Source organism: Electrophorus electricus, chromosome 11 (assembly GCF_041902795.1).
Source record: "Electrophorus electricus isolate QZ-2024a chromosome 11, ASM4190279v1, whole genome shotgun sequence".
Lineage (NCBI taxonomy): Eukaryota > Metazoa > Chordata > Actinopteri > Gymnotiformes > Gymnotidae > Electrophorus > Electrophorus electricus.
The window spans coordinates 1768361-1793045 of record NC_137507.1 but is presented as its reverse complement, the minus strand read 5'-3'; the positions used below and the strand labels follow the sequence as shown (position 1 = coordinate 1793045).

General features: G+C 42.6%; 3 protein-coding genes across 8 annotated transcripts in view; 2 read left to right on the top strand and 1 right to left on the bottom strand.

Moving 5' to 3' along the window:
• The first annotated feature begins 97 nt into the window (after positions 1-97).
• Positions 98-3251, top strand: trim59 (tripartite motif containing 59). Its single transcript, XM_027027409.3, has 2 exons — positions 98-221; positions 1228-3251. Exon 2 carries the CDS (start codon positions 1259-1261, stop codon positions 2543-2545), a length of 1287 nt encoding a protein of 428 aa, XP_026883210.2. The 5' UTR covers positions 98-221; positions 1228-1258; the 3' UTR covers positions 2546-3251.
• On the bottom strand, positions 3189-23043 carry smc4 (structural maintenance of chromosomes 4). The gene is made up of 24 exons (XM_027027429.3): positions 22894-23043; positions 20926-21076; positions 19797-19984; positions 19048-19239; positions 18138-18314; positions 16690-16854; positions 14574-14701; positions 12770-12910; positions 12338-12488; positions 9899-10063; positions 9269-9502; positions 8851-9036; positions 8561-8722; positions 8068-8293; positions 7900-7979; positions 7568-7720; positions 7244-7370; positions 6861-7050; positions 6414-6558; positions 5879-6052; positions 5591-5773; positions 4983-5215; positions 4311-4494; positions 3189-3805 (listed from the first exon to the last, which is right to left on the bottom strand). Exons 2-24 carry the CDS (start codon positions 21065-21067, stop codon positions 3641-3643), a joined length of 3891 nt encoding a protein of 1296 aa, XP_026883230.2. The 5' UTR covers positions 21068-21076; positions 22894-23043; the 3' UTR covers positions 3189-3640.
• A 148-nt stretch (positions 23044-23191) lies between these two features.
• ift80 (intraflagellar transport 80 homolog (Chlamydomonas)) overlaps positions 23192-24685 on the top strand; it is a 51899-nt gene continuing 50405 nt past the window's right edge. For 2 of the 6 annotated variants that reach the window (XM_081723024.1, XM_081723021.1), the window contains exons 1-2: positions 23192-24122; positions 24236-24454. In XM_081723024.1, the coding sequence (XP_081579150.1) occupies positions 24083-24122; positions 24236-24454 (259 nt within the window). In that variant the 5' untranslated portion in view covers positions 23192-24082. The remainder of the gene's footprint in view (positions 24123-24235; positions 24455-24685) is intronic. The other 4 variants (XM_081723020.1, XM_081723023.1, XM_081723022.1 and 1 more) reach the window with 4 other exon arrangements.

Here is a 24685-nt window from a genome sequence, read left to right as displayed (position 1 = left end):
CCAGAGTTATAACTCTCTAGTTATAGCCCTCCAGAGTTATAACTCTCTAGTTATAGCCCTCTAGAGTTAGAACCCTCTATGATCCCCCGCTGCTTCTGAGACGCTGTTTTCAATCACTGGATTCAAACCCTAAAAGAAAAGAACGTGATTGGTGGAAAATGAATTGAAACGCGCTTGCGCAGCGGGCTAAAGCGAAACAGTGTTTGAGGACTTCCGATAAGGTGAGTATCGTAGTCGGCTAGTTAGGTAAATATATTATATAAATAGGTTTTCGGGGAATTTGTCGAATTTGGTTATTGCACTAATTAATCTGAAATAGCTACAATAACTAATATTGATAACTATAATAAAAGCTGGGTTAGCTAGCGTTAGCTTAGCTGGCTAACGTTCTTGGAATTAAAGTTGATCAGATGGGAATCTAAATCAATATGAAACATGTAAATCCCACTGATACTCCACTCTAGCTAGCTGAGTTAGCTACTGAATATCAGGAAGAATTGGCTGGTTTTCTCCAGTCCAAATGTAGGCCAGTTCTCTTAAGTTGTACGAGGCTACAGTAGCCAGTGATGGAACTGGGTGAACTGGGAAAACTGGGAGAAGCTATTTTGCGTTTAAACAGGTTTACACGATGTGGATGAGATGAGTCCATATAGGCCTCCTACGCTTCGCAAGTTTAGTCGTGTTGTGTAATTAGTTTTTATTTTTATCTGGAAACCAGTGCCTCGTTCGCTAAGATGCTTTAGTCTAACAAACATCTCCTGCTGGTTTAGTCGTCTAAGGTTACGTTTACCCGCGTATCTCGGGTATTATTGAAAAGGACCGTCAGCCCAGTCATAGGTTCGGATATCAGATTTTATTCCCCAGTGTTGTGACGATAATCAGAGCCCAGTCTGAAAAACGAGCCGTCTTTTAGACCCGCTGATAACTGGACTCGAATAGCTTTTTCAGCTGGGTGAGGACCGCGTTACTGGCTTGCGTTTTATAAGTGACGGGTAGCGCCAACAAATCTTACGTTTTGTCGCCAATAATCCATGTAAGAGAATCATTTTACTGTATTAATTTAGTTTCCTAATTTAACACAGCCATAAAAACATTATCACTCTTGTACCAGCATTCACAGGCATGCGATTTTAGAACAGTAATGTTAGTCTCCAGCCAAGCTCAAATTAAGTTTCCTCATATAGAAAATTAAGGAAGCTCCAAAGACTGTTCTTTTGCGCTGTTTAGGAGAGAGTGTCTGCAGTGCCCCTGCTGTGATATGGAGAACTTGGAAGAGGACCTGACGTGCTCTGTGTGTTATTCCCTCTTCACTGATCCGAGAGTGCTCCCGTGCTCCCACACATTCTGCAGGGCCTGCCTGGACAACGTGCTCCAAATCTCTGCCAACTTCTCCATCTGGCGCCCCCTTCGCCTTCCTCTCAAATGCCCCAACTGCCGGACCATAGTGGAGCTGCCCCAAAGTGGCGTGGAAGCCCTTCCCGTCAACGTGTGTCTCCGCGCCATCGTCGAGAAATACCAGCACGAGGGCCAGCCTCGTGTTCCCTCCTGCCCCGAGCACCCACGTCAGCCTCTCAACGTCTACTGCGTTCAAGACCGACAACTCGTATGTGGCTTCTGCCTTACCATTGGACAGCACCAGGGCCATGCCATCGACGACCTACAGACGGCGTACGTTAAAGAGCGCGACACGCCGGCCAAGCTCGTCGAACGCTTGACGGACAAGCGCTGGGAGGAGGTGTGCGGCTTGGTGGAGCAGCTGGAACAGGAGAAGTCCCGGCAGGAGGGCCTGGTGCGTCAGGACCGCGAGGCAGTCCTGCGGTTCTTCCAGGGCCTTGAGCGCCTTCTCGCACACAAGAAGGAGCTGTTCATGAAAGCCTTAGCTGGGGCCAACACGCAGCTGGCCGGTGTCTATGACCCGCTCATCGAAAAGCTGAAAGACATGAAGGAAGAGCAGCTAGACCTGATCTCCCTGAGTGCGAGCATCGAAGATGAGGAGTCTCCACTTGCTTTCCTGGAAACGGTGCACCACCTGAGGGAAAGGGTGGATGCCTTAACCAAGACGTCCCTGCCGGAGGTTCCCTGTGTCCATATCTCGCCCCATGCAGAGGACTTCCTTGAGGAACACTGGGTGAACGTGACCATCGGGCGGCTGGAGGACGGCCCTGTCCCCAAAGTCTCCTTCCACGTAAAAGCATGCTCAGCAAAAGCCACACAGCCCATGGTGCAGCGAGCGTGGTTCCGGTTTCAAACGCAGTCTTTGACTTACGTGACCTTTGTGGTGGTAGTGTTGCTGCTCCTCCTGCTCTTGTGGTTAAATCCAGTGGGCGGAGCCTCCCTCGGGTTCTCCATTCTTTCCCAGATCAGCCAGGCAGTGGAAAGCTTAGTGGATGAAGGGACCTCTTCACTCCACGAGTCGGGGACGTTTCTCTACCGCTTGCTTCGTGACCTCGGCCTCAGGTTTCGCTCGTATATTTCCGGTCTGGGAGAGAACACCTACCAGCTTCTGGTCTCTTCTTTTTCAAAATATTTCAGTTATGCTAACTGACCAAAGAATAGTCACTTGAAGCATTTAGATACAAAGTGCTGTACAGAACCTGACACGGATGCCATTGTGTGGCAGTGAATTATGCATGAATTCTAGCCATCTGAACAGACTTGCTGGGGCAAACACAGGAGTTGCCATTAAGTGTAGTAGTCCATGTTCATAGGTAGAGATTCAGGGAAATGTGTAGTTCTAACTAATCATGCAGCTTTAAAGAAAGTTTGTTGTATAAACTCTGACCTTTTATGAGTCACTTTCATAGGACCTTGCTACTGATGTTTTATTCTACTTTATATTAACTTTTGCTACTAAAATTTAATACTGAATAACTGTGTCCAGATATGTACTGAATAATCATTCATAAAGTCTTGACTGCATTTTCTACTGAGCTTTCAGGAATTACTAAAATAGAGATGTCAGACCAGCTGTGCTACTTGGATCACACTGTGGACCTGATATATTAGAATTCCTTCTCCACAGCTTACGTGTGCCCAAATTCATTCAAACAGCAGACAAGAAGGAATGGAAGGATCGTTAATTACCACACCCAGCACAGCCTCCCCCACTATCTCGAGCACTGAAACATGCAGCACCTCCATGGCTTACCACTCACCTTAACCTCAACTCGGTGGATTTAAGCCTTAAGAACCTCAGCAAATTATTTTTTATTTATTTATTTTTAATAAAACTCAACATTTGGTTGATGCAATTGCTGCAGTACATCCCATTTGTAAAAACCCAATATAAAAAGCACAGGTGACTCAGTACTATACTTTACTAGTGAGGTCATGCTATGCAAATAAGAAATTTTTTTTATTAAGACATGGGGTTGACTGTTTTTCAGCCCATCATTTAACATTAACAGGATTGTGTGTGAGATTGTATGCATGTATGTAATTACACACACACAAAGTGGTATCAGAAGTACAAAAAAAGCCAATTTGTAGAGCACTTACATAATGTTTCATAAAACAGCATTTAAAAAAAAAAAAAAGGAAGGACGGTAAAGTTTGCACATGAGATGACAGTAAAATGGGAGATGTGGAAACAAAACAGGCACTTTAGACAAGTATAATAGATTTGTCCTCGCTTGGAAGGTTATGCTGATGCCGGTTCAACATCTCTGAGGACGATGGTTTTGGGGTTGATGCCCACATTCTTGGTAGTGTTGTGGGTCTTGTAGATACCAATGAGACGATCAGCCATCTCAAACATGTTGTTCCTCAGAGAGATTATGATGAACTGAGCATTCTTGGTTTGCTCCTGGTAGGTAGGAGGAATGAAAAACAAATTTACAACATGTTGGGAACTAAATGAAAAGCGGTCAAAATTTCAACAAATGTTTAGCAAGGCTTTCCTTGTTTGAACTCAAGTATCGGAACAAGATGTTATAGGAGCTGGACAGGCGTAACAAACATCACACAATGGTGTATTGTTCTCTCTTCTGAAGTGCTTAAGCAAACTTTCAAGCCAGACAGCATGTCTGTTGGTTAACTCTTACACCTGTATGGCTTTCATGATTGTGTATTCATTTACTTTCCCCTAAAGCCAAATATGTAGTGGGAACATGTTTGTAAATGAAATTCTAGATAAAAGTAGGAGTTTATGGAGCAGAACTGTGGTCCTTTTTGGCTCAGTTCATTCCCATTATAAGACACACAAGTGTACACTTCTCAAGGGCACTTGGGTGAAATTATGAAACTTGTCCATGGCTCAGCCCAGTAACACTAAACGTTCCTCCCCTGACAGGAGATCAGGCACAACTCACGTAGATATAGCAGGCCACAATGGACACGTTCTTGAAGTCCAAGGCAGCATCGATCTCATCCATGAAGTAGAGGGGGGTGGGTTTATAGTGGTGCAGGGCAAAGACCAAAGCCAAGGAACTCAGAGTTTTTTCCCCTCCAGACAGGTTATAAATCTTCTTCCAGCTTTTCTTAGGAGGACGCACACTGAGACGAAGGGAGGAGAAAGAAACATTTATTCAGGTGGATTCTGTGCTGCATAATCTTAAGACAACAAAGTTTGTTACATTTAACACAAATCATGCATCCACTCTGACTGACACACACAGTTAGATAATGTATTAGATTAGTCCTGGGGTGGCTAGGCCAACATTCACTGGGCTGCTTTGCTGACATGTCAACTTCTTTCTGGCTCCCTCACTCAGCTACAGCGAGTCACTACTGTCCTACAGTCTGGGGATTTAGAACACCTTGCTGATATGACGGTAAATTCATTTGATATATGAAGACTGGAAAGTCTGGAAGATATTTTTTCAAGACCTTCCAATTTGATCACTGAAATGATCAAATTACTTTTTTTTTTTTTCCCCCCCATGCTTATCCGTATTTTCCATTTGTGTACAAAAACGATGTGCAGCTCACTGTGCAGATTTAGAGTTTTTCCACTAGAGCAGAAGCCACTCTGGCACTTGCACCTGAACATGATGCCCTCAGAGAAAGGGTCTAGGCTGTCCACCAGCTCCAGCTCTGCATCTCCCCCTAGTGTCAGCATCTGGTAGTTCTCCTTAAGCTTGTTGGTGATTATGTTAAAGCCAGCCATGAATTCGTTGAGTCTCTGTTTCCGCAGGTCCTCACAGCTCCGCTTGAAGTTGTCTCTCTGGGTGGTGATCTCATCCAGTTCAGACACTCTCTGCAAATACAGCTCCTCCTGTACACACACACACACACACACATGGCATATTCTGCAGAGGAAAGCATAATTTCTGAGTTGTCCTTAAGGGATCCAGGAACATCTGCAATCTTTACTCCGACACCTGTCATGACCTTTCCCCTCCACCGAAGTCCAAATCTGTTCATTTTCACACTTCACCGTCTCGTTTGTTTCCGAGCCGTAATGAACGTAACTGATTCTATTCATGTCAAATCAAAGAAGTCTTGCTTAGTCTTGTGCCCAGAGAATATTCAACACGCGACAGCTCACAAGAAGCTGCATAGCAAACGTCTACTTGAACACCACAGAATAAACGTGAGGACATTTTCTTTTAAGTACAGTCAGTGACAATGGTGGATTACATCCACACACCTTCTTCTTGAACTCCGCTATAGCACCCAGGTTGGGCTTCATGTGGGCACAGCGGTCCTCCAGAAGGGCGATCTCGTTTTTGATGACATCAGGGTTCTTGATGGCCTCCAGCTCCTCGGCAGTCAGTTTGGACAGCTCCTCCACTGGTCTATCATCGACAGAGTGCAGAACAAGCTTGGAGGACTACACACACACACACACACACACACACACGACCCAAAAGTTGCATCAAGATTATATATATGTTAGATGGAAAAGAAAGCTGCTGTTCTGGTCACTCATGCTCACCTCCTTTTCCCAGTGCTTGATCTTGTTCTGGTATTCCACGACAGCTGTATCGATCTGCTCCACCTTGAGCCGGACATTTAGGGACTCCTTCTGCAGAGCATGCTCTTCTTCCTGAATGGCCTTAATCTCCTGCAGGACTCCTCGGTGCTGCTCCTGTACCTCAGGCAGTGCCTCCTACAGGCCAGGCAGGGAAAAATAAAAAAACCATAATTCATCATCAGTTGAGTGTTGACTATATATTTTATTTTTATTTTTTTTTATATATGATAATTACATGGTCTTTATAAGTAATATTAATGAAGTGTGGAGGTGTAGAATGCTTAGTGCTAATGGGATGAAGGGTGGTTTTGTTTTTTTTTTGGGGTGGGGGGGCACACGTTATGGCAGTCATGTATTCAGCAAAGGAGCACATGTGCTACCAGCACAGTACTCAGTGCATCCGTAAGAGTCCGCAATATCAACCGCCTTGTATGACCAGTGGCCAAATGCACCCAAAATGAGGCCATTACATCAGGATGTGATCCTGGTGGTGTACCTCAGCCTCCTGGCAGGTCTTCATGATCTCCCCTGCCTGGTCCTCCAGCATCTTCAGTTGCTCTGTCAGCTCCTGCATTATCTTCTTGTTCTCAGCGATCTCCGACTGCAGCCGTTCTACCGCTTCTTCAGACCTCTTCAAGTTACTGAGGGAGGAGGAGTGTTGAACGGTCGCCGTGAGCGATTACTGGTATAACTGTTTTACACTGCCCACGTCTATTACAGTACACTCTTTAAAACGAAGAATTATGAGAAACACAACTGGCTCAAATATTTAAACACTTCACTGGTTCATCAATTTAAAAAAAAAAAAAGCCTTTGCTTGAATATTGACAAAGTAAGTAGAACATTATCTTACATTAACTTGAGCACCACATACAAAACACGTGTGCATTTACTTCCTGTTAATTAAGTTGTAGTTGACAGGCGGCAGACATTTTTCACTCACCGTCCTGCAGTCTTGATGGCCACCTGGGCTTTGGTGATGGCAGAGGAGCATTCGTCCAGCTCCTTGTTCACCTTGTCCAGCTTGTCCTGCTGGGCCTTCAGCTTGTGACTGTTGATGTCCACTATCAGGGTGTGGAGGCGCTTCACCTCTGCTTCAACCTTCCCTGCCTGGCTGGAGGCAGCCTCAAAGACTTCAGGGAGAGGAGAGGCAGGCTGTACTTGTTAGTCTGCCGAAAACCTTACGCTCGTTAAAGCACCATTATCAAACTCCTGTCCTGGACGGCCACAGCACCTCACACTTTTAAAAAGGTTCCCACATCCAGTTTACACAACAATACAGTACTACAGTGTGCGCACACACACACAGACACACACACACAGTACTTTTCTTAAAGGCATCCAGGCTCTTCTCCATTTGTTTTTGTTTGGCCTTGTCTGGGGCTGCAGCAAGAACATTTGCTTCCAGCTGGTTCATCTGGGACTTCAGGTGAAGCTCTTGCTCTTCGAGACTCTATGATAAAGCGACATCTTATTCATGTTATTCTTTAAAAAACATGGCACAATCAGATGAACTGCCAGTGCATTACAGCACATTTTATTCTGATCACGTTTGCATGCAGCCTTTCATGACAGACCATGTTCCAGAGAGAATATGAGGTAGAGTACAAACAGCTTTTCAGAGCTCTCTGTGGGTGGAGTTTGGCCGACCTGAATGCTGGCGGTGTATTTCTCCAGCGTGTTCTTCATGTCTCTGAGCTCCTTCCTCTGTTTATGCACCTTCTCCTCGAGCTGTTGTTTCCTTTGCTGCCAGCCCTGAAGCTGCAGCACCTTCTCACTCAGTACACTCTCCATACTGTCCAGCTACACACACACACACACACACACACACACACACACACACACACACACACACACACACACACACACACACACACACACACACACACACACACACACACACACACACACACACACACACGTTAGATACTTGGACACAGAGGCCATGGTCTAATGCAGAACAGATGGAGTTGTGATCTCACCTGTTCCTGTGTGACTTCGGTGCCAATAGAGGAGCCCATTCTGCCTTTCATTACACGCCCTCCTCCTCCAGTCATAGTGCCTGAGAGAGAGAGAAAATATTCATTTGTGAAAAAAGAAGAACTAGAGACAGCTTTGTGATAAACACATTAAATTCAGGAGGCTGTTACCAGCTTGTTCAATGATCTGTCCCTGCAGAGTGACTACTCTCCAGCGTTTGTCTTTCTGAAAGGCCACCCTGGTGGCCTGTTCCAGGTCCTTAGCCACCAGCGTGTCCCGCAGGGCGAAGTAGAACGCGGGACGGAGAGCCTGGTCCTTCACCTTCACCATGTCAAACAGGCGTGGGGCATTTTCTGGGGTGGTAAGGGCACCCATGCTTTTCTCCCACACCTTCATCTACAACACATTTACATTTATGGCATATAGATGATGCTTTTTTTCAAAGCGACTTACAATTATGACTGAGTAACTTGAGGGTTAAGGGTCTTGCTCAGGGACCCAACAGTGGGAACTTGGCAGTGGTGGGGCTAGAACCAGCAACCTTCTACAAGTCAAGTAACAACCACTGAGCTACCCCTGTATTCTTCAGACACATGAACCAAGGAAAGCTCCTGCAAGGAAACAATACATTGTAAAGCAAACCCCACAAAAAGAGCTGCCTACCTTGTCTAGACCGATGAAGGTGGCCACGCCCACGTTCTGTGCCTTGAGGAATGTTACGCATTTCTGGGCCGTGTCGATGGTGTCCACCAAGATGTTATCGAGCGAGCCACAGCTTGAAGAGATGGCAACATCATACTTCTCGTCGATGGCCCCCAAGTCACCCTGGAGCAAAGCAAGTTACAACAATGAATCCTTAATTAGGACTTTATTTCAAAATTAATTGAGAGGCAGGCCGCACACGTTGCTGCTCTGGGGACATTTCGGGACATTGCGTGCGAGGGGCGTCTCACCAGGCGTCCCAGAATGCCTGGGATCTTGCCGCTGTGTTTCTGTTGCATGAGGGCGTCTAGCACTTTGCCGCGGCTGCGGGTGGCCGACAGAGAACTCTTGGCTTCCTCAACTTTCTGTCTCAGGTCGCCGACCAGCACCCTCGCCTGCCCATCCTTCTCAGAGAGCTGCTGCAGCTCCCGCTCATCCTACACAGACACTTTGGATTAGATTATTTTTTAGACAGATCTGCTTTGCTTTTTTGGCCAAACTATGAAAGGTCAACACATTTTTGCTATCATTTTAAGCAGATGAAACCGTTTGATTCATAATCCTTTAAACTTCAAAAGAAATCGGTCTGCACGCTGGTCAAACTACACTCTTCATTGAACATGTCTAAAATACAAAATGAGGCGACTGAGAACCTCGGCACCCCCGCACCTTGCCAAGCTCCTCCTCACACTTGGGTATGTGGCGCTGCAGTTCTTTGATGGCAGCCCTCCTGTCGCGCAGGGTGTCGGAGGTGCCCTCCAGGGTGACCTTAGCTTGGCTCAGCTGGGACAGGGCAGTCTTATGCTGGCTCAGGTAGATGTCCAGCTCGGACTGGGCCACGTCCATCTGCGAGCGCGCCTCGTTCACCGCCTTGCTCATCTCCAGGAGCTCCTTCTCTTTTTGCTGTGGAGTGACGTTGCACATGGAACAGTCTCAGCAGGATCACTTAAAAAAAAAAAAAAGCACACGACACGAACACCCAAAATGGCCCTCTAGACCCACGTTAGCCACAACGCTACCCTACACCTCCATGAGCACTACAGAAAATGAAAAGGATGATGCAGAATGGATGCATGCATGTGCAGCAAGGAATTTATGTAACAGTTAACATTGTTAATTTTCTTGCAGACATGTGACCAGTGAACATACAGAACTTCAGTAGACAGCCAATCTAAAACTAATTTTGCAGATAACTTTCCAACACACATTTCCCACCTCCCCCAGATCACCATTTTATTGTTCTCTACATGCAGCTCAGACAAAATGGGACCAGGTACTGGCGAGAGCATGGTAGCAAACCTCTTTTTCGAGCTGCAGGCCACTGGTTTCCTCCTTCAGGCTCTCCATCACCTGGGCCAGCCCTGCTTCCTCCTGGGCTTTCTGCTTCTCCAGCTGCACCTTCTGGGCAGAGGCCTCCGCAATGACCTTCTCACTGCTGGCAGGGACATTCCTCACCTCCTCCAACTGTCCACACAGACACACGCACACAGACACACACAAAGCAAGAGCCTATTTACGATCGAGATGCAGATGTCAGACTTCCTCCAATTTTCAGAAAGCATGAAAATGTATATTAATTCAAAAACACTTCCCTAGTTACAGGCTAAATTTTTTAAAAAGTGCCACTACATTAATATAATTAAGGGGGACAGAGAGGAAGCTGGATAATTTCACACAACAGACTGCACACATGCATCAGTAGCCAGCATCTACTGTAGACATTCTTCCATGAGGCTGCAGACAGTGAGATGCAGGGTGGCACTCTGCAGCTGTGATTCAGATTCACGTCCAGCTGTGTTAGCTGGACTATAATTCAGGTTGCTCTCCAGCTGTGATTCAGATTCACTTCCAGCTGTGTGTTAGCTGGACTACGATTCATATTCGCATCCAGCTGTGATTCAGATTCCCATCCAATTGTGATATCTGCATTCATAGCCAGCATTCCTGAGGATGCAAGTGGCTGTCCTCTGACGGGAGTGGTGCAGGCCTACTAGCCAATCAGACATCTGCATGGTTGTGCACACAAGCATGCACGCTGGATCAGGAAACCAGGTTGTGTGACTAAGGAGGTGTCTGAAGTCTCTGCTGTGGCCCACTGCTTGGTCTGTTGCATGATCAGCCAGAGATTTACCTCGACATTGAGAAAAGGCCCCAACTAGATCAGGTGGGCAGCAAATAAAATCCGTGTGCGGAGAGAAGAAAAAAAAAAAAGGCATGAGGGTGCTTCCCACAGATGGTACGTGCCAGACAGCTGTGTAAACCCCGGTTTCCTGCCATGCCATCCCCGTCAGGGAAGCAGGCAGGGGCTGAGCTGAGCAGGACCTTTAATAGCGGGTTAATTTGCCGGTGAAAAGGAAATGCTGGCTGCTGTAATTATTACACAGAGTTCAGAGGCATAGATTATTTTGGCTTATGAAGGCCAATGAGGGAGAGGGAAGGGGAGCAGGAGAAAGGGGGCAAAAGTGATACATTTTGAAACAAGCTGAGCTCAAGCAAAGAACTGTTGAGGGTTGGGGAAAACAGGTCCAGTGCTGTAAACTGATGTAGTCTACCGCAAGTGGCATGTCAGAGTGACCCATCACTGAATAGCACGCAGAGCGGCGTAAAACTGACTACCAGTGGTTGTAAACTCTTCTATTGCAGAATGTTACTACAAAACAAAAAACAAGGTAGAGGGAACTTGCTAGTTAGTAGACAGTCAAGTGATCCTATGGAAACAATTTGTAGACCACTATGAATGCTCACATTAACAAAGTTTCGTAATTTGTACACTCCTTGTCTGACAGTGATGTTGATGTTTGTCATTATTATTGTAATTTATGTACTGCAGGAAGGAAAGAAAGAGCTTGTGTAAATTCTCCTAATACACTGTCCAAGTTCATGAAACTGTTTTTACATGTTCTAGAAAGTTATATTGCGATGGTTCTTGTTTTGGTTTGGCCAGGCCACAAAATAAACACCATAAAACAGAAGCGTCAGGCAAACCGTACTGGCTTAAAATACACCGTATCTCTCTCTAACAATAGCCCGCAAGAACCGTCTCATGAGGAAAATTCAGTCAGTGCAGTTGAATTAACTCTTACAGCCAAGCTACAAGCGGTGGGATGTCTCACCCATGCCTGTAACTAACTGGCTTCAGTGCACCGTTCTTGTAAAGACTAGAGATTTTCAGGAGATAAAAAATGACTTGGCAGGGTGCCTCTTTATTTTAATAAAGTTCTGCAGAAGCTATTCAGAGAAGACTGTACATTCCCCTGCTACCGAACAGCTGATTGAGCTGATGGACACCTTGTGACTCATATTGCAGGTTTTTCTAGCAGTGAACGTTTATGCACAAGTGGCACATTGCTTCACTGCTTGCAGGGTAGAAGTCTGACTACAGTCCTGCACGAAGGCACCTCATCGGCTAGCAGTCGGCAATTAGTTTGCAACAGCAAAAAACGTTCACCAAACTCTGTGCCTGCTGTCACAATGTCCATAAGTGTCTTCGCTACCTGCAAAGATGTGGTATTAAAAGGGAGACAAGAGACTAGCGTGTACACTTTGCAACAGTTGGTCCATCATCTCCACAACCCACATAATCTGTTAAACTAGTTCATCTCCCATTCTGCATTTCCTTTCCACAGCATTGCTCCATTTTAAATAGGTTGCAATACATATTTGTTTAGTCATATTATAGAAATCATGTACACACCACTACATCTTCCCCAAGTGCTCTGCTCAAATCATTAGACACACCTTCTCCTGATCCTTCAGTAGCTGTTTGTGCAGTTTCTTGGTCTTGTTCTTGGTGTGTTTCAGCTTCTCGCGCACCTCCACATCCTGAAGGTCCAGCTGAGTGAACTTCTCCTTCTGGTTTTCAATGAACTTGGTCAGCTTGCCCAGTTTCCTGGGGAGACAACAATCCACTAAGCTGAGAAACCTGAGCTCAGAACATCCCTAAATTGCCATGTTAGCGGGGAGGGGAGAGAGGGTGGGAGAGCTATATAGGAAGGATAATGAGTGTACAAGACAGGCAGTTCAACTGAGGCTCATTCTAGCCATTTTAGTTACAAAAAAACCAAATAAATAGAGATGACCAAGGGGAGCCAACTTATATACCAAACAAATATTTTCAGAGGGATTGTGCAAGCTTCCAATGTACATCTCCTCACACACACTCTTTCTTACTTCTCCACATTCTTCAGAGCTTCATTCTTCGCCTTCATTTCCTCTGTGAGCTGGGTACTTTTTTCACTCAAGCCCTTGGTGTCCTCCTGGATCTGTTGTTTCTCTGCTTCCTTCTCAACCATGCGCTGCTGCAGATCATGACTGACAAAACCAACATAAAACCAAAACAAAACCAGCATTAAACAATTCACTAGACTTCATTCAAATAAATACATAAACATGTAGACATAACTGCACCGAATATTTATAGTTTACGCACTACCCATGCTAGCACGCTTAAAGAACTGAAATGGCAACTCCCAAGTCCACTACAGAACAAATTAAATATTTACATGAGCATAAAAAGTACAGACAAATACACAAACATCATGTAATCAAAAAAAAGTTAAATACTCAGACCAGCCCATATATAGTATATAACCTCAAGACAAGGTCTGAACTGAATATCAGAACAAATGCTCACAAAGGAAAAAAAAGAAAGAAAAAAAGAGCTAAATATTACACTTGAATTCAACATTTAATTTTTCCAAGATCATTTAACACAGCTGCAAGCCCATTATTAAATCTGATTGAAAACCCTCAATTCATGAGCACACGTTTGATTTAACTAGACTTGGGTTTTAATATTTATGTGGTGTAATACTCTCTCTTGCCATCTGAAACCTCACTGCATCACACTGGCCCAAATTGAACCAATCTATAACCCAAGTCTTACGCTGGCTGCTCATTAATTGACAGCGTTACACATTTTCCAGCTGTAGTATCTACAACCTTCCACACTGGTGTTTAAGTATTTTTATTTTAACAGAGCTATAGATGTTGCGTCATGACAGAAGTGAAATACCAGCATCTGTAGCAGTGTGTGCTCCCAGTGAACACAACATACGCCTGCCGAGGAAGGGCCTCACTCAGGTGGAACCCGACACCTCACACAATCTCAAACTTGAGAGTCCAGCAAAAAAAGTTAAAAATCAGTCCAACGCATGCTTCAAAAGGCTTGCCACTACTTCGTGAGAAACAAATTAACACCAGTTGCTTATACGACGACATGTAAATCGACTATCACATTAACGTTTGCGCCTTCAGTGTTCATGGCAATTTGCTACACACTAGAAATCATGTGCATAAAAGCTTTGAAGGCCTAATAACATTTGCTGTGTGCCACTAAAATATTAGGCATTGTCCATCTGGGCCACCGTAGTTGAAGGCTATTAGCTGGATATTAGATTCAATTTAGTTGCATGGTGATCAATGGGCTGACCTACAGTAAACAAACAACGACACCCACCCCAAAAGCCAAGGATTTATCAAACCACATTCTCACAGGGCTGCACACTTCCATTCCAAGGCAGCAGGAGAACGCCAGAGAACTTCTCGACTAACTATTAAGACATAGGGCAGTTTAATCAGGTGTTTTAGCCCTCAGATCAAGGAGGGAAAACCAAAACGCATAACCCTGTGGTTAGTCACAAGATCAACCACCACTGTGAAAACCATCAAATTCAAATCGGACAACTTCACTAGAATGGCATTCGCGGAAAGTTGAAATTGACACCCACAAAAGTTCTTGCCATTTTTCATGGAGTCTGCTATCTAGATAACCAAAATGAGAAACTAACCATTCCATACTCAACAGGGAGACTGAACAGTTTGGTTTTTTACCATTCATTTTTATGCATACCAATATGACTCAAGTTTTAAATTTACGCTCTCTCATTGTCTTTTTTCTTTTCTCGAGAAACAGACAAAGCAAAACTTTACATATTGTTTAAAACTGAGGGTGGGATGGAGGACACAGTCTTACACATAGAACTGGCAGAGCTGGCTCCTCTTCTTAAACACATCGTTCTCCAGGGTCAGAAACTCAACAGCTTTGTTTCTCTCTCCCTCCAGGCCATTCTTCTCCTTCTCCACCATCTTTACACGATTCAGCTGCAAATTCAGGAGCAAGAATGACCGTTCTTACTTAGCACTCACATTTAATTGGCCAAATGTGTTTACTATTGAAAGAGAACCAACTCTAATAAACAGTAATACAATAACTCAAAATGTCCAACAGGCAAAGTTAACAAGACGACACCGGAGCTATAAAAAAACAAAACAAAACAAAAAAGACGACCAATAGTTTGGACATTTTAGAACCCTTTGGCAACAACAGATTTCAGCTGTGCAGATTTAAAAAGAAGTCACACACACTCAACAGATCTGCTCTAAGCAAAGCAATTACACAAATTTTTATGGATGAAGAATAAAATGTTTTATAACATCTTCATCACAGGCTAATGGCCTCAAGTCACAATTAGCACTCCCAACATCTGTATTCTGCCTCACCAGAGCCAGCTTAAATTGAACAATGGACTGCATCCACATTTTCCAAGCACACAGTTGCTGTAAATAGCATCCTTTTATCCTTAATGTTTGGCCTTTACCTTATGTTCATCTGTCCTCACAGCTACCTGTGTAAGCACACGCGAACACACACACAGAGCTTGACAAACTCAATCACAGCAGACTATGCTGCAAGCTTCTCTACCAAACATCACTAACAATTTACACCCCCCTAACTTTTCTGCATTTGCTTATTTAATTGTAATGAGAATCATTCAATTTTATTATTGGTAAGAATTTTGCAATGACTTTGGCGAGGCAGAAGGGAAGAGAAAAAAAAAAAAAGAAAAGACAGGAGCTCATGCTGGCAAGAGAGAGCAAAACTGAACAGGGCTATTAGTGATGAGGCACATTCAGCTGGATCTGGTATTAAATACAAATAAGAAGTCATGGAGGAGGCCATGCTCAGTGAGAGTGCACACCTCCTCCCTGCTGTTTTATCATGCTTAATCTCTGTAAGAGAAGCTGACATTTAAAAGTGGGGAAGAGCGACCCCTGAACAAAGAAATGCAGCCAAAACAAACAAGGTAAGACAGCAAGATCAGCACAATGTGGCGATGACAGTACATACAATTTAATCACAATAAATCAAATGCTGCAACTGAACAAATGTTCTTGGGCCCCAAAAAAAAGCAAGGAGAAGCAGATATGCTGTAGATTCAGGATGCCTTGCTTCTCCTCAAAGACTACAGAAAAAGGATTGGAATATCAGATTTGTCCTTAAACCAGTATTTATCTTAAACTGTTTTTACCTTTAAAACAGCGCTAGAAACAATGAGTGTCAGTAGGCAATGCATATTGAACTCAAACTCCAAAAACACAAGCATCCTCAGCTAGAGGGAAGAGAGTGACTCAGGCAAAGAACAAGCAGCAGCACTCAGGAAGTGCTTAAATAATTAGGTTTATTTTTTTCATTGTGGCATACGCTCTGCAGTACCAACTATGGAAACAAGTGTTGGTTAGTACCAAAACAAAACCCCACACAACCACAACAAAAACAGGCTTTTGCCTCACTCTTTTTTGCCTCCCTAGATGGACAGCTGAGAAGCTGTGACCATGAATCAATACCAGAAGCACAAAATGCAATAGGGCCTGTGACCATACCAGTGCATCTTAAATGTTTATAATTAAATGACTAAATTTAACTTATTTCTTTGACTTATTTTCCCCCTTTCAAAGTCTGACACCCGAAAATAAACAGAAATGGTAAATTCTGCATAAACTGTGAGAGGATAATAATAATAATAATAATAATAATAATAATAGCCAATTAGTATTTTGGGTTTGGGTTTACTTCACTTGTCAAAATTGCCACACACATTAAATAAATATAGGGCACGGACTGAAAACTATGTGGGGCGACCACTATTGTAAATGCAATGACAAACCATAAAAATATGTTGGCAGCTCTAATATTCTGTTCAAGACAACTGCTTCCAGACGACAGGAGAGCAGACAGAAGCTGGAGCTTTTTGGATCACATGTGTTAAACAGTGCCAATATGAAGTTTTAGCAGGTGTTTCCCAGCTCACCTTTTCACCCCTCTGCTCATTGAGCAACTCCACCCTTCTGCACAAAGTGCTGATAGGCTCTTTAAGTCGGCAGGAGCCAATAATGTCCTCCAGGTATTCTAGCATTCCTTCGTCATGCTCCGTCTGGCCTTTGGGCTTCATCATAGCGATCTGCTCCACTTCCCCCTGAACATAAACAAAAATAAGGTTAAAAAAAAACAAACAAACAAACAACACAGACCTCAGACTAATGTCAAAAGTGCAATGAACATCCAATCACACATAAAATCAGGGTCACGTATACAAGCATTAAGACCAATAGCATTGAGCATTTGATAAATGCTGAGAAGAAACAGCAACTCTACAAAACAGTGCAACAGAATGAGAGAAGGCTTAAGCTGTGCCTTGAAGACTAGACTCAAGAACAAATATACTTACGAGCATACTCTAAACAAAAATCAAACAAACCCCCACGCATTCGATTGAAGATCAGCATCCAGTTACCACTATTAATCTGGACCTTTGCTTAGCGAACAGTATGAAAGAATTATAGCAGTATAACATAGGAAAGCAAAAAAAAAAAAAAAAAAAAAGCTGGATGCATACAGTCACTGACCATTTTTGTGCAAACAACAAAGATGAATCAGCATAAATCCCAAAATTAGAAAAAGGCATAAAGTCATGGATACTGAATGCAACATGCTAATTGAGCTGTCAATACAGGTAATCAGTGTGAAATGGTTAGGAAGATCCTCATTCACAACCAGAGACAGGGCACACTGCTTCTCTGGTACTAGTGTTCAGTGTCTTAACGCTGCAGTTCAAGTTAAGTCTAGCCCAGTAGAAAAGATGCATACTTCATGTGACATTTTTTGCTCATCCCAAACTCAAATTTAAGAACAAACTAATGCAAAAAATTAAATAAAAATAAAATTTCTGCTTGGTGGAATAATGACAAAGTAATATTAAAACACAAAAAAACAGTGAAGATGTTTGACCCCGCCTCACTGAAGCAGCACAAGTAATATTGGGGTTAGACATCATTTTCTCACACACCAATATTTACGTGCTGCTAAAGTGAAGAAGGCATAGCAATGATGTAGCAAAACAGTTCAGGGATCAGCATATGATCTCCTCAGTGACATTTTAAATGACCAAGTCCAGCGTGATTCCACTTACGCAATCCCCTTAAAACTCTAAAGCAGCAAATTATGGTTTGCACATTTTGCACAATGCTGAAAACCATGATGCGCTGCTACAGCAGTCTAAGGTGTAGCATCATGTCTCCCTTTGTTGTTTGGCTGCAGCTCCGCTTAACCAAGAATTTCTTGACCTAATTTTTATTAGTCATTGATCATACAAAGAACAAGAAAGGCCAGCAGCAAAGGAAAAACTAAATTACATGGATTAAAACCCATGTATATATAGAAAAATATTTAAAAGCATGCATAAAAGTTCAGATTCATTACCTGTAGAATAAGAAATCGGTTGTGGTCAAGATCAATGCCATGGCTACGGAGCAAAGTTCCAACATCTTTGAAAGTAGATTTTTTGCCATTGATGTGGTAAGATGAAGAATTATCCTTACTGGCAGTTCTTGAAACATAGAACTTTGTGTTGGGGATGACATCGTAGTCATCTCCTTCCTGAAATAGGGGGGAGGGGCACAAACACATCAGCTTAGCTCAGTGCACACACACAGTCAAAAGATCCCTGCTGCATCAAGCAGAGTTAAGCACAGAAATACCTATACTAGAGCAGGTTTAATGTAGACTACTTCCCTACCACCACATATAATACAAGGTTACAAATCATACAAAATTGAAAAATATACATGAACAAGTGTAAATTATTTAAACATGACTAATATCTCCCAAAAATTATTTTACACAAGACACGTCTATATAAAATAATTTAAAAGGAAATCTGGAATAAAATTACTGAGTTCTTATAGTAGTGTGGTTTTAGAAAGTGAACTATTATTGGTGACAACACTGTGCCCAGCAGACTAATTACATCCTCACTCACACGCAGAGAAAAAAACAAAAAACATTCTGTACTATAATTACAAAAAGGTCTATTAAATATAGAACATAACATTTAAATTTCAGATTTCAATACTAGATATACACAAAATTTGTAAAAAGCTGTGGTCATTTCATGTACTGTCAACATTTAGCACACTGATGATGATCTCAAGCAGGACCTCTAAAATAAAAGTACTATACTTTTTTTTAATAGTGTGCACAAACACACATTTATATTACACACACAAATACTCCCTCACACATTTTCTATTTAATCTACTTGCCTCATCGCTACTGACCACAGTGATGGGTTTTATTAAAAAACATTTTTTTTGTTAAATAATTATGTTACCTTGTCAATTATCTTCTGAAAGTGCACTTCTACAGTGCAGCTCTGGATATCCTTGTGGCCATCAGAACTGTGAATGAGCACTGAGAGTTTTTTGGATCTGATTTTTTGAGCTCTGTACCCAAACACAAAGAGCATCGAGTCTATCACATTGGACTTCCCACTACCATTTGGACCAATGATACAGGAAAAGCGCTGGCAAGAGAGAAAGACAAAGGGGTTAAAGTCATGCTGTCCTCGCCCATAACTGGGATGAAGAAAATTAAGACAGTATGTAGCATTTACCCTTCAAGAACATTCAGACACAAACACTGGGTGCCTGCCAACATGGTTGAACTATTGCAATTTAAAATTATTAAAAACTCAATGCAAAAGCACATATGAAGATAGAAAAACAAGTCTAAACTGTAGCAATATCTACAAAAATGCCTAAAAACCTGCCAAGAATTTCATAGAATAAAATGGGGACAAGACCTACAAAAACACCCCAAAACAAATATTGTAGTAGTGTAGACATTAAAAAGGAGGGTGTAATATGCAGTGATAAAAATGACTTGTGCAGTTTGCTCAAGAGAATAGATCCACCATATAACCACAAAAGGTGTGATTTATTTACATCACATTATGAATGTTTTTAAAATCAGATAAATATATTACTCCAACAGTCGACCTTTAATATGAATACATGTCAGTTAACCCCCACCATCGAAAGTCCCTTAGCGCAGCAGTCGTTTTAATGCTGGTCATCATACCTTATGGAATGGCCCCAGAATCTGCTCCCCTGCGTACGATTTAAAATTTCGATTAACAATGTGTGTTATCATCAAGCGAGGTGCGCCCGGTTCATTGGTCATTGCTGGGGGCGGGGGTGGAGGGATGCTACCGAGAATATCCTCCAAGCTTCGGTTATCGACCGCCTCGGCAGGCTCTCCGGGATCATCTAGAGCAAAAAGTCCCACTTTTATTCAACGAAGCCATGCATTTCAGGTGGGAGCAAACGCGAGAGGAGGAGGGGTGTAAAAACAAACAAACAAAATATAGGCTGCATGAACAAAGCCCGGGTAGAATCAGACTGAAACTTTAGCGTACTTATTACATACTTAGAAATATTCTGATAAAACACCCACAAGCCACAGTTTCAACAAGTAGAAATACTGTTAAAAGAGTACTGTGTTGGGGAAAATACGACCTGTGTCCATCGGTATCTGTGGCGAACAAAATATAAACATGCTTAGGACCACAGGAGCTTTACAAAAGTTTCATAAGTGCTGCCAGCGTCTTAGAAGACACACAAGAAAAAGAACATACAAATTATTGCATTGTTTGGTCAACAATCGTTTAGTTAGTTTAAAAAAAGAAAATAAATAACTTTGCAGCCAGCTAGCTGATCATTTTGACAGTCTTAAAAATCGAATAAAAAGACAAAAGGTAAGTCGGAAGTTCAGGGGAAAAAAAAACCTAAAAAAAAAAAAAAAAACCCCTAAAAAAAACACCACAACACTGCAACCCCTGTCCAGTTAATCAAATAACTTAGTATTCAAACCTAACAATTAAAATAAAATAAAAAACTAATGTATAAACAAACGTATTTTCCAGCTCCTGTACCATATAATTAAAATTGCCAGATTGGTAGTTACGAAACAAACGCAACCACTCTACCGCAATCATAATAAAGTTAATGCAACGATATTGACCCTTGATTAACATTTGCAAATTAGCCAGGCGCCATGTACCTATATAAATAATCACACACACAGTCTAAAGCCAACAAATACACAAACTAAACGACATAACGACATGCAGTGTAAAAGTCACAGCTGACACCAAAGAAAATAACGACAGTGGAACAAGTTACTCCATTTAAAATCCTTTGTTTCTTACCATTAGCCAGTGGTGGGTAAGGGACACCAGAGTTCATTTCTTTAGGGGGTAAGTTCATTTCGTCGTCCGAGTCATCCCGAGTTTGCGACCCTTTTCCTCGTGGTTTAGCAGCCGTGGAGCTCTTTGTCGTTTTTGCTGGCATTATTAAAATCTGGTGAAGAAATTTGACAAAAGTCTATAATAGATCCATCGGCCCGAATCTGTCGAAAGTAGCTGGTATTCATCCATCCTTCATCTCTTCTCCGGAATAAAAAAAAAAAAAAAAGAAAAAAAAAAAAAAAAAAAAAGGCTCTTCTACCCCCCGTCACCAAAAGCATCCACGGGACTATTTTACGATGCATTGACTCGATTAATTTAAGACCAAGATGCAAACCATAAGCAAGGCTTGTGTCTTTGTTATCAGTGGCTACCAAGCCAGCACTCATAGCACAGTAGCTATCCATCACAAATAGGTAAAAATTACTTAAATGTGCAATTAATCATGACACGCACGTTACAGTTTCATAAAAGTACCCCAATTTTCTTGGGAAAAAAAACTCGCTTGACAAAAGTAATCAAAGGCGGTACTAAGTCTTATTTAAAAGTAGCTAGAGTTCCCTACCCCGCCCGTAAAATATCGTTTTGTGTTGCATGGTGGCCAGCTACTACACACCAAAGTTTCACTGTTCAGACAAAGCGTCAAGTTGCCACTGCACGACGATGCAAAAAAAAAAAAAAAAAAAAAAAAAAAAAATGGTGACGTTTCTGTCAAAAACGAACTACAGGACATATAACAGCTCAAGTTGCCAAATCAGACGATTACATTACCAATATTCTTTAAAGAGTTTCATTCTGAACTCGTTAGCCAACTTAATGGCATTGAAATGTTTATTCTTGCGATTACAGATGACTTGTTGGCCAACGATACTAAGTGGTGACGACGTAGAGGTGACAACCTGCCTAGTACAAGCTAGCTACACACTTGTGAAAGCTAACCCAGCCAACCTAGCTAGCGTATCTCTGCAGATTGGAAAGTTCTGCAATGCTCGGCAAAATACGGAATGTCTAGAAACGGCCGTACTAAAAGAAAAGAAAACTACATTTATTGTGCACGTTAAACAGATCATTTGCTGGCAGCAGGAAACGTGGCTAAATTTATTTATTTGTATTAAACCTACTCGTGTCTACACAACGGCGGAGACCCATGGCGAAGATTATAACGTTACCAACCTACGAACTTGCCTAGCTAGCTAGGTTAGCCATGTAGGTCAGCACTTAACTCGTTAGTTAGCCAAGTCTCAAACATTATTCTAGCTATATTGCTTGATGTCCAGTTAACTATGCCAGTTAAGGTAGATCAACTTTCTTTAATGAGTTTATTTAGTTGCAGATGCTTTTCTGTTGTCCTTATACAAATATTGTGGATACTAGCTAACTAAAATAACGAGAAAATAGGGTTAATATATTAAACAGGTTAATAACCCGTCTGCAAGCTACCAACACAGCCTACCTAAATTTAAACACAGCCAAGTTCTTAAATTTATCCAACTAGCTAACCTAACTGACTGACTAGCTAGAGTCCAGTACTAAAATCTCGACCCGTAGCTGGCGGTCGCTGCTAACTTTGGCTAGCAAGCACAAGTAAAGTTTAACGTTAACAGCAAAGGTTATGACTAGTCAGTAACTAATGACATTTCCAACTTGGCCAGCTAACGTCAAACTAAGTAAGTAGCTAGGATAGCCAGTTACTCTACGCCGTTAGCTACACAGCTTTACACAAGATAAAAACGAACATTAACGTCCTTCGTAAATCTATTTAATCCACTACTTAGACACGTTACTTTCAAACGTAGCCAAGTGACTTCTCCTTAGACAAGCGGACTGGCTGATTTCGGTCAGAAAATTCGCTCAGATCGATGATTTATCCATCATATTTATCCATCAATGTCAGCGATAAGTAGCTAGTTATGAGGTGCAAAAGCCACTCACCTAGGCTACGAAGCCTGGTGAATACTTCCAAAGTATTCCAAACGTTTATCTTTTTTGGAAAACCACACCTTTTCGACTGTACTTCACAGTCCACGAAATAAATATCCACTGTTCCGTTCCCTCAGCGCGAGAGGAGGAAAAGCCGACTTGAAAATGGCGCCTAAATTCGTTACAGCCTCGCGCACGGGCACATGGGAGCTTCTATAGGCCTGAAGGCGAATTCAAAATGAGCGCGCGTGGCGAGACTCGCCTTAGCGGCAGTGATAAAAACGCAACGTGTCTAATTTGTTCCTAATATGTCGCGGTTTTATCTTTAGATTTGAGTCCAATGTAATTAGATAAAGGTTGTACTTGATGAATGCAAATTCAAATAAGTCGTGTCTGAAGGTTTACTTAGACTGGAGCGCAGAACTGGTCACTTGTGGAGGATGTTATTGCTCAACGTGTGTACGGTACATTAAAATGCGTGTGTGCATAAATCAAACAATCCGTAATGTGGGTTTCGCTTCTGAAGCACCGTATTAAAACGCGCGCTTGGTGCCGGGACACTCACGCGGTCTGAGATCGCGAGACAAACGTCGACGTGCATACGTCAAACAGCGTGCATGGAAGGAACAGACGCGCGAGGGTTAGCTAGCTAGCTAGTACCAAAGGTTATCTGTGTGGGAAAAGTGCTCGTTTTCCCATATACGCAACATGCGAACCTCTGCTTCAATTTAGGTTAGCGTTTGCACTTCGGTTTATTATCTTCTGAATGCTAAATTGCTTGCTTCCACACGTTAGTTAGCATGTAGCTAGCACGTAGGCTCACTAGTTACCTAGTCAACGCGTTACCGTAGCAACGCCAGTTAGTTCGCTGTTAGCTAGCTAGCTACTGAAAAGGAGTTTTACTGTGTCGCATTCTGCTTTTGGATCTGCCGATTTTTACTTTTTTGTTGTGGCGGAAGGCTGAAGACAGCCACGACGTAGTAAGACTGCATCCAAGTCTAAAACGTACGTAAAAAGTTATAAAGCAGCTAACATTGGCTAACTGAACAGTACAGGGTTAGCTGCGGTAATATAAGACATCCGATGGACTGGTACTTCGTTTTTCAACAATAAACCTCGTAAGCTGCGACGCTTGCTTGAATTCGTCTGCTTGCGTGATTCTCCACTAGATTTGGATTTTCGTCAACGGTAAAGCTACAAAATGAGATTCAAAACCTCTCTGTTAAAGGAGCCCAAGCATATCCTTTCCCTCTCAGCTAGCGTAGTTGCTTGAGTCTAGTTAAAAACCTAGAATCTAGTTAAAAACTAGTGAAAAGGACCTTTATAGATGTTCACCTTAACATTTGTGTACATAGAGAACTGGTGAGCTGTGTAGGCTGGGCCTCAGCAGATGAGCTGTTCTCTTGTAGTGAAGACCATCAGATATTAAAGTGGAATCTGCTTACACATGAGACCAGTGTTGTGGTGAAGCTACAGGATGACATCTTCCCCACTGAGCTCCACTGGTTTCCCAAGGCCGCCAGTGGGAAGAAGCAAGCCATGGCAGAGAACTTTGTACTCACCAGCACAGATGGTAATCTTCTGCTAGCTTTTCTAAGCATGCCGTCTCACGTTTGTTGTCTTTACTACTTTCTTTGTCTCACTGCGTGTCCTGACACTAATCACCTTTTCTCTATGGCCTTGTTAATCCTTTTCACAGTGTCATCAGTTAGGGTATCAAATGGGTAGTGATGTGGTCACGTACCTGTGATGCACTTTTTTAAAATTCTATCTCTGACATCTTTGTATCTACAATTGGGCACCA

What these genes read in the sequence shown, in the direction of transcription:
- smc4 (XM_027027429.3), bottom strand. Translation starts at nt 21,067, where the DNA reads ATGCCAGCAAAAACGACAAAGAGCTCCACGGCTGCTAAACCACGAGGA. An exon ending in GCTCTGAAGAATGTGGAGAA is followed by an intron (nt 12,489 to 12,769) that starts GTAAGAAAGAGT and finishes TTGTCTCCCCAG; the next exon opens with GAAACTGGGCAAGCTGACCA. An exon ending in TTGTGGCCTGCTATATCTAC is followed by an intron (nt 3,806 to 4,310) that starts GTGAGTTGTGCC and finishes CCTACCTACCAG; the next exon opens with GAGCAAACCAAGAATGCTCA.
- trim59 (XM_027027409.3), top strand. Translation starts at nt 1,259, where the DNA reads ATGGAGAACTTGGAAGAGGACCTGACGTGCTCTGTGTGTTATTCCCTC.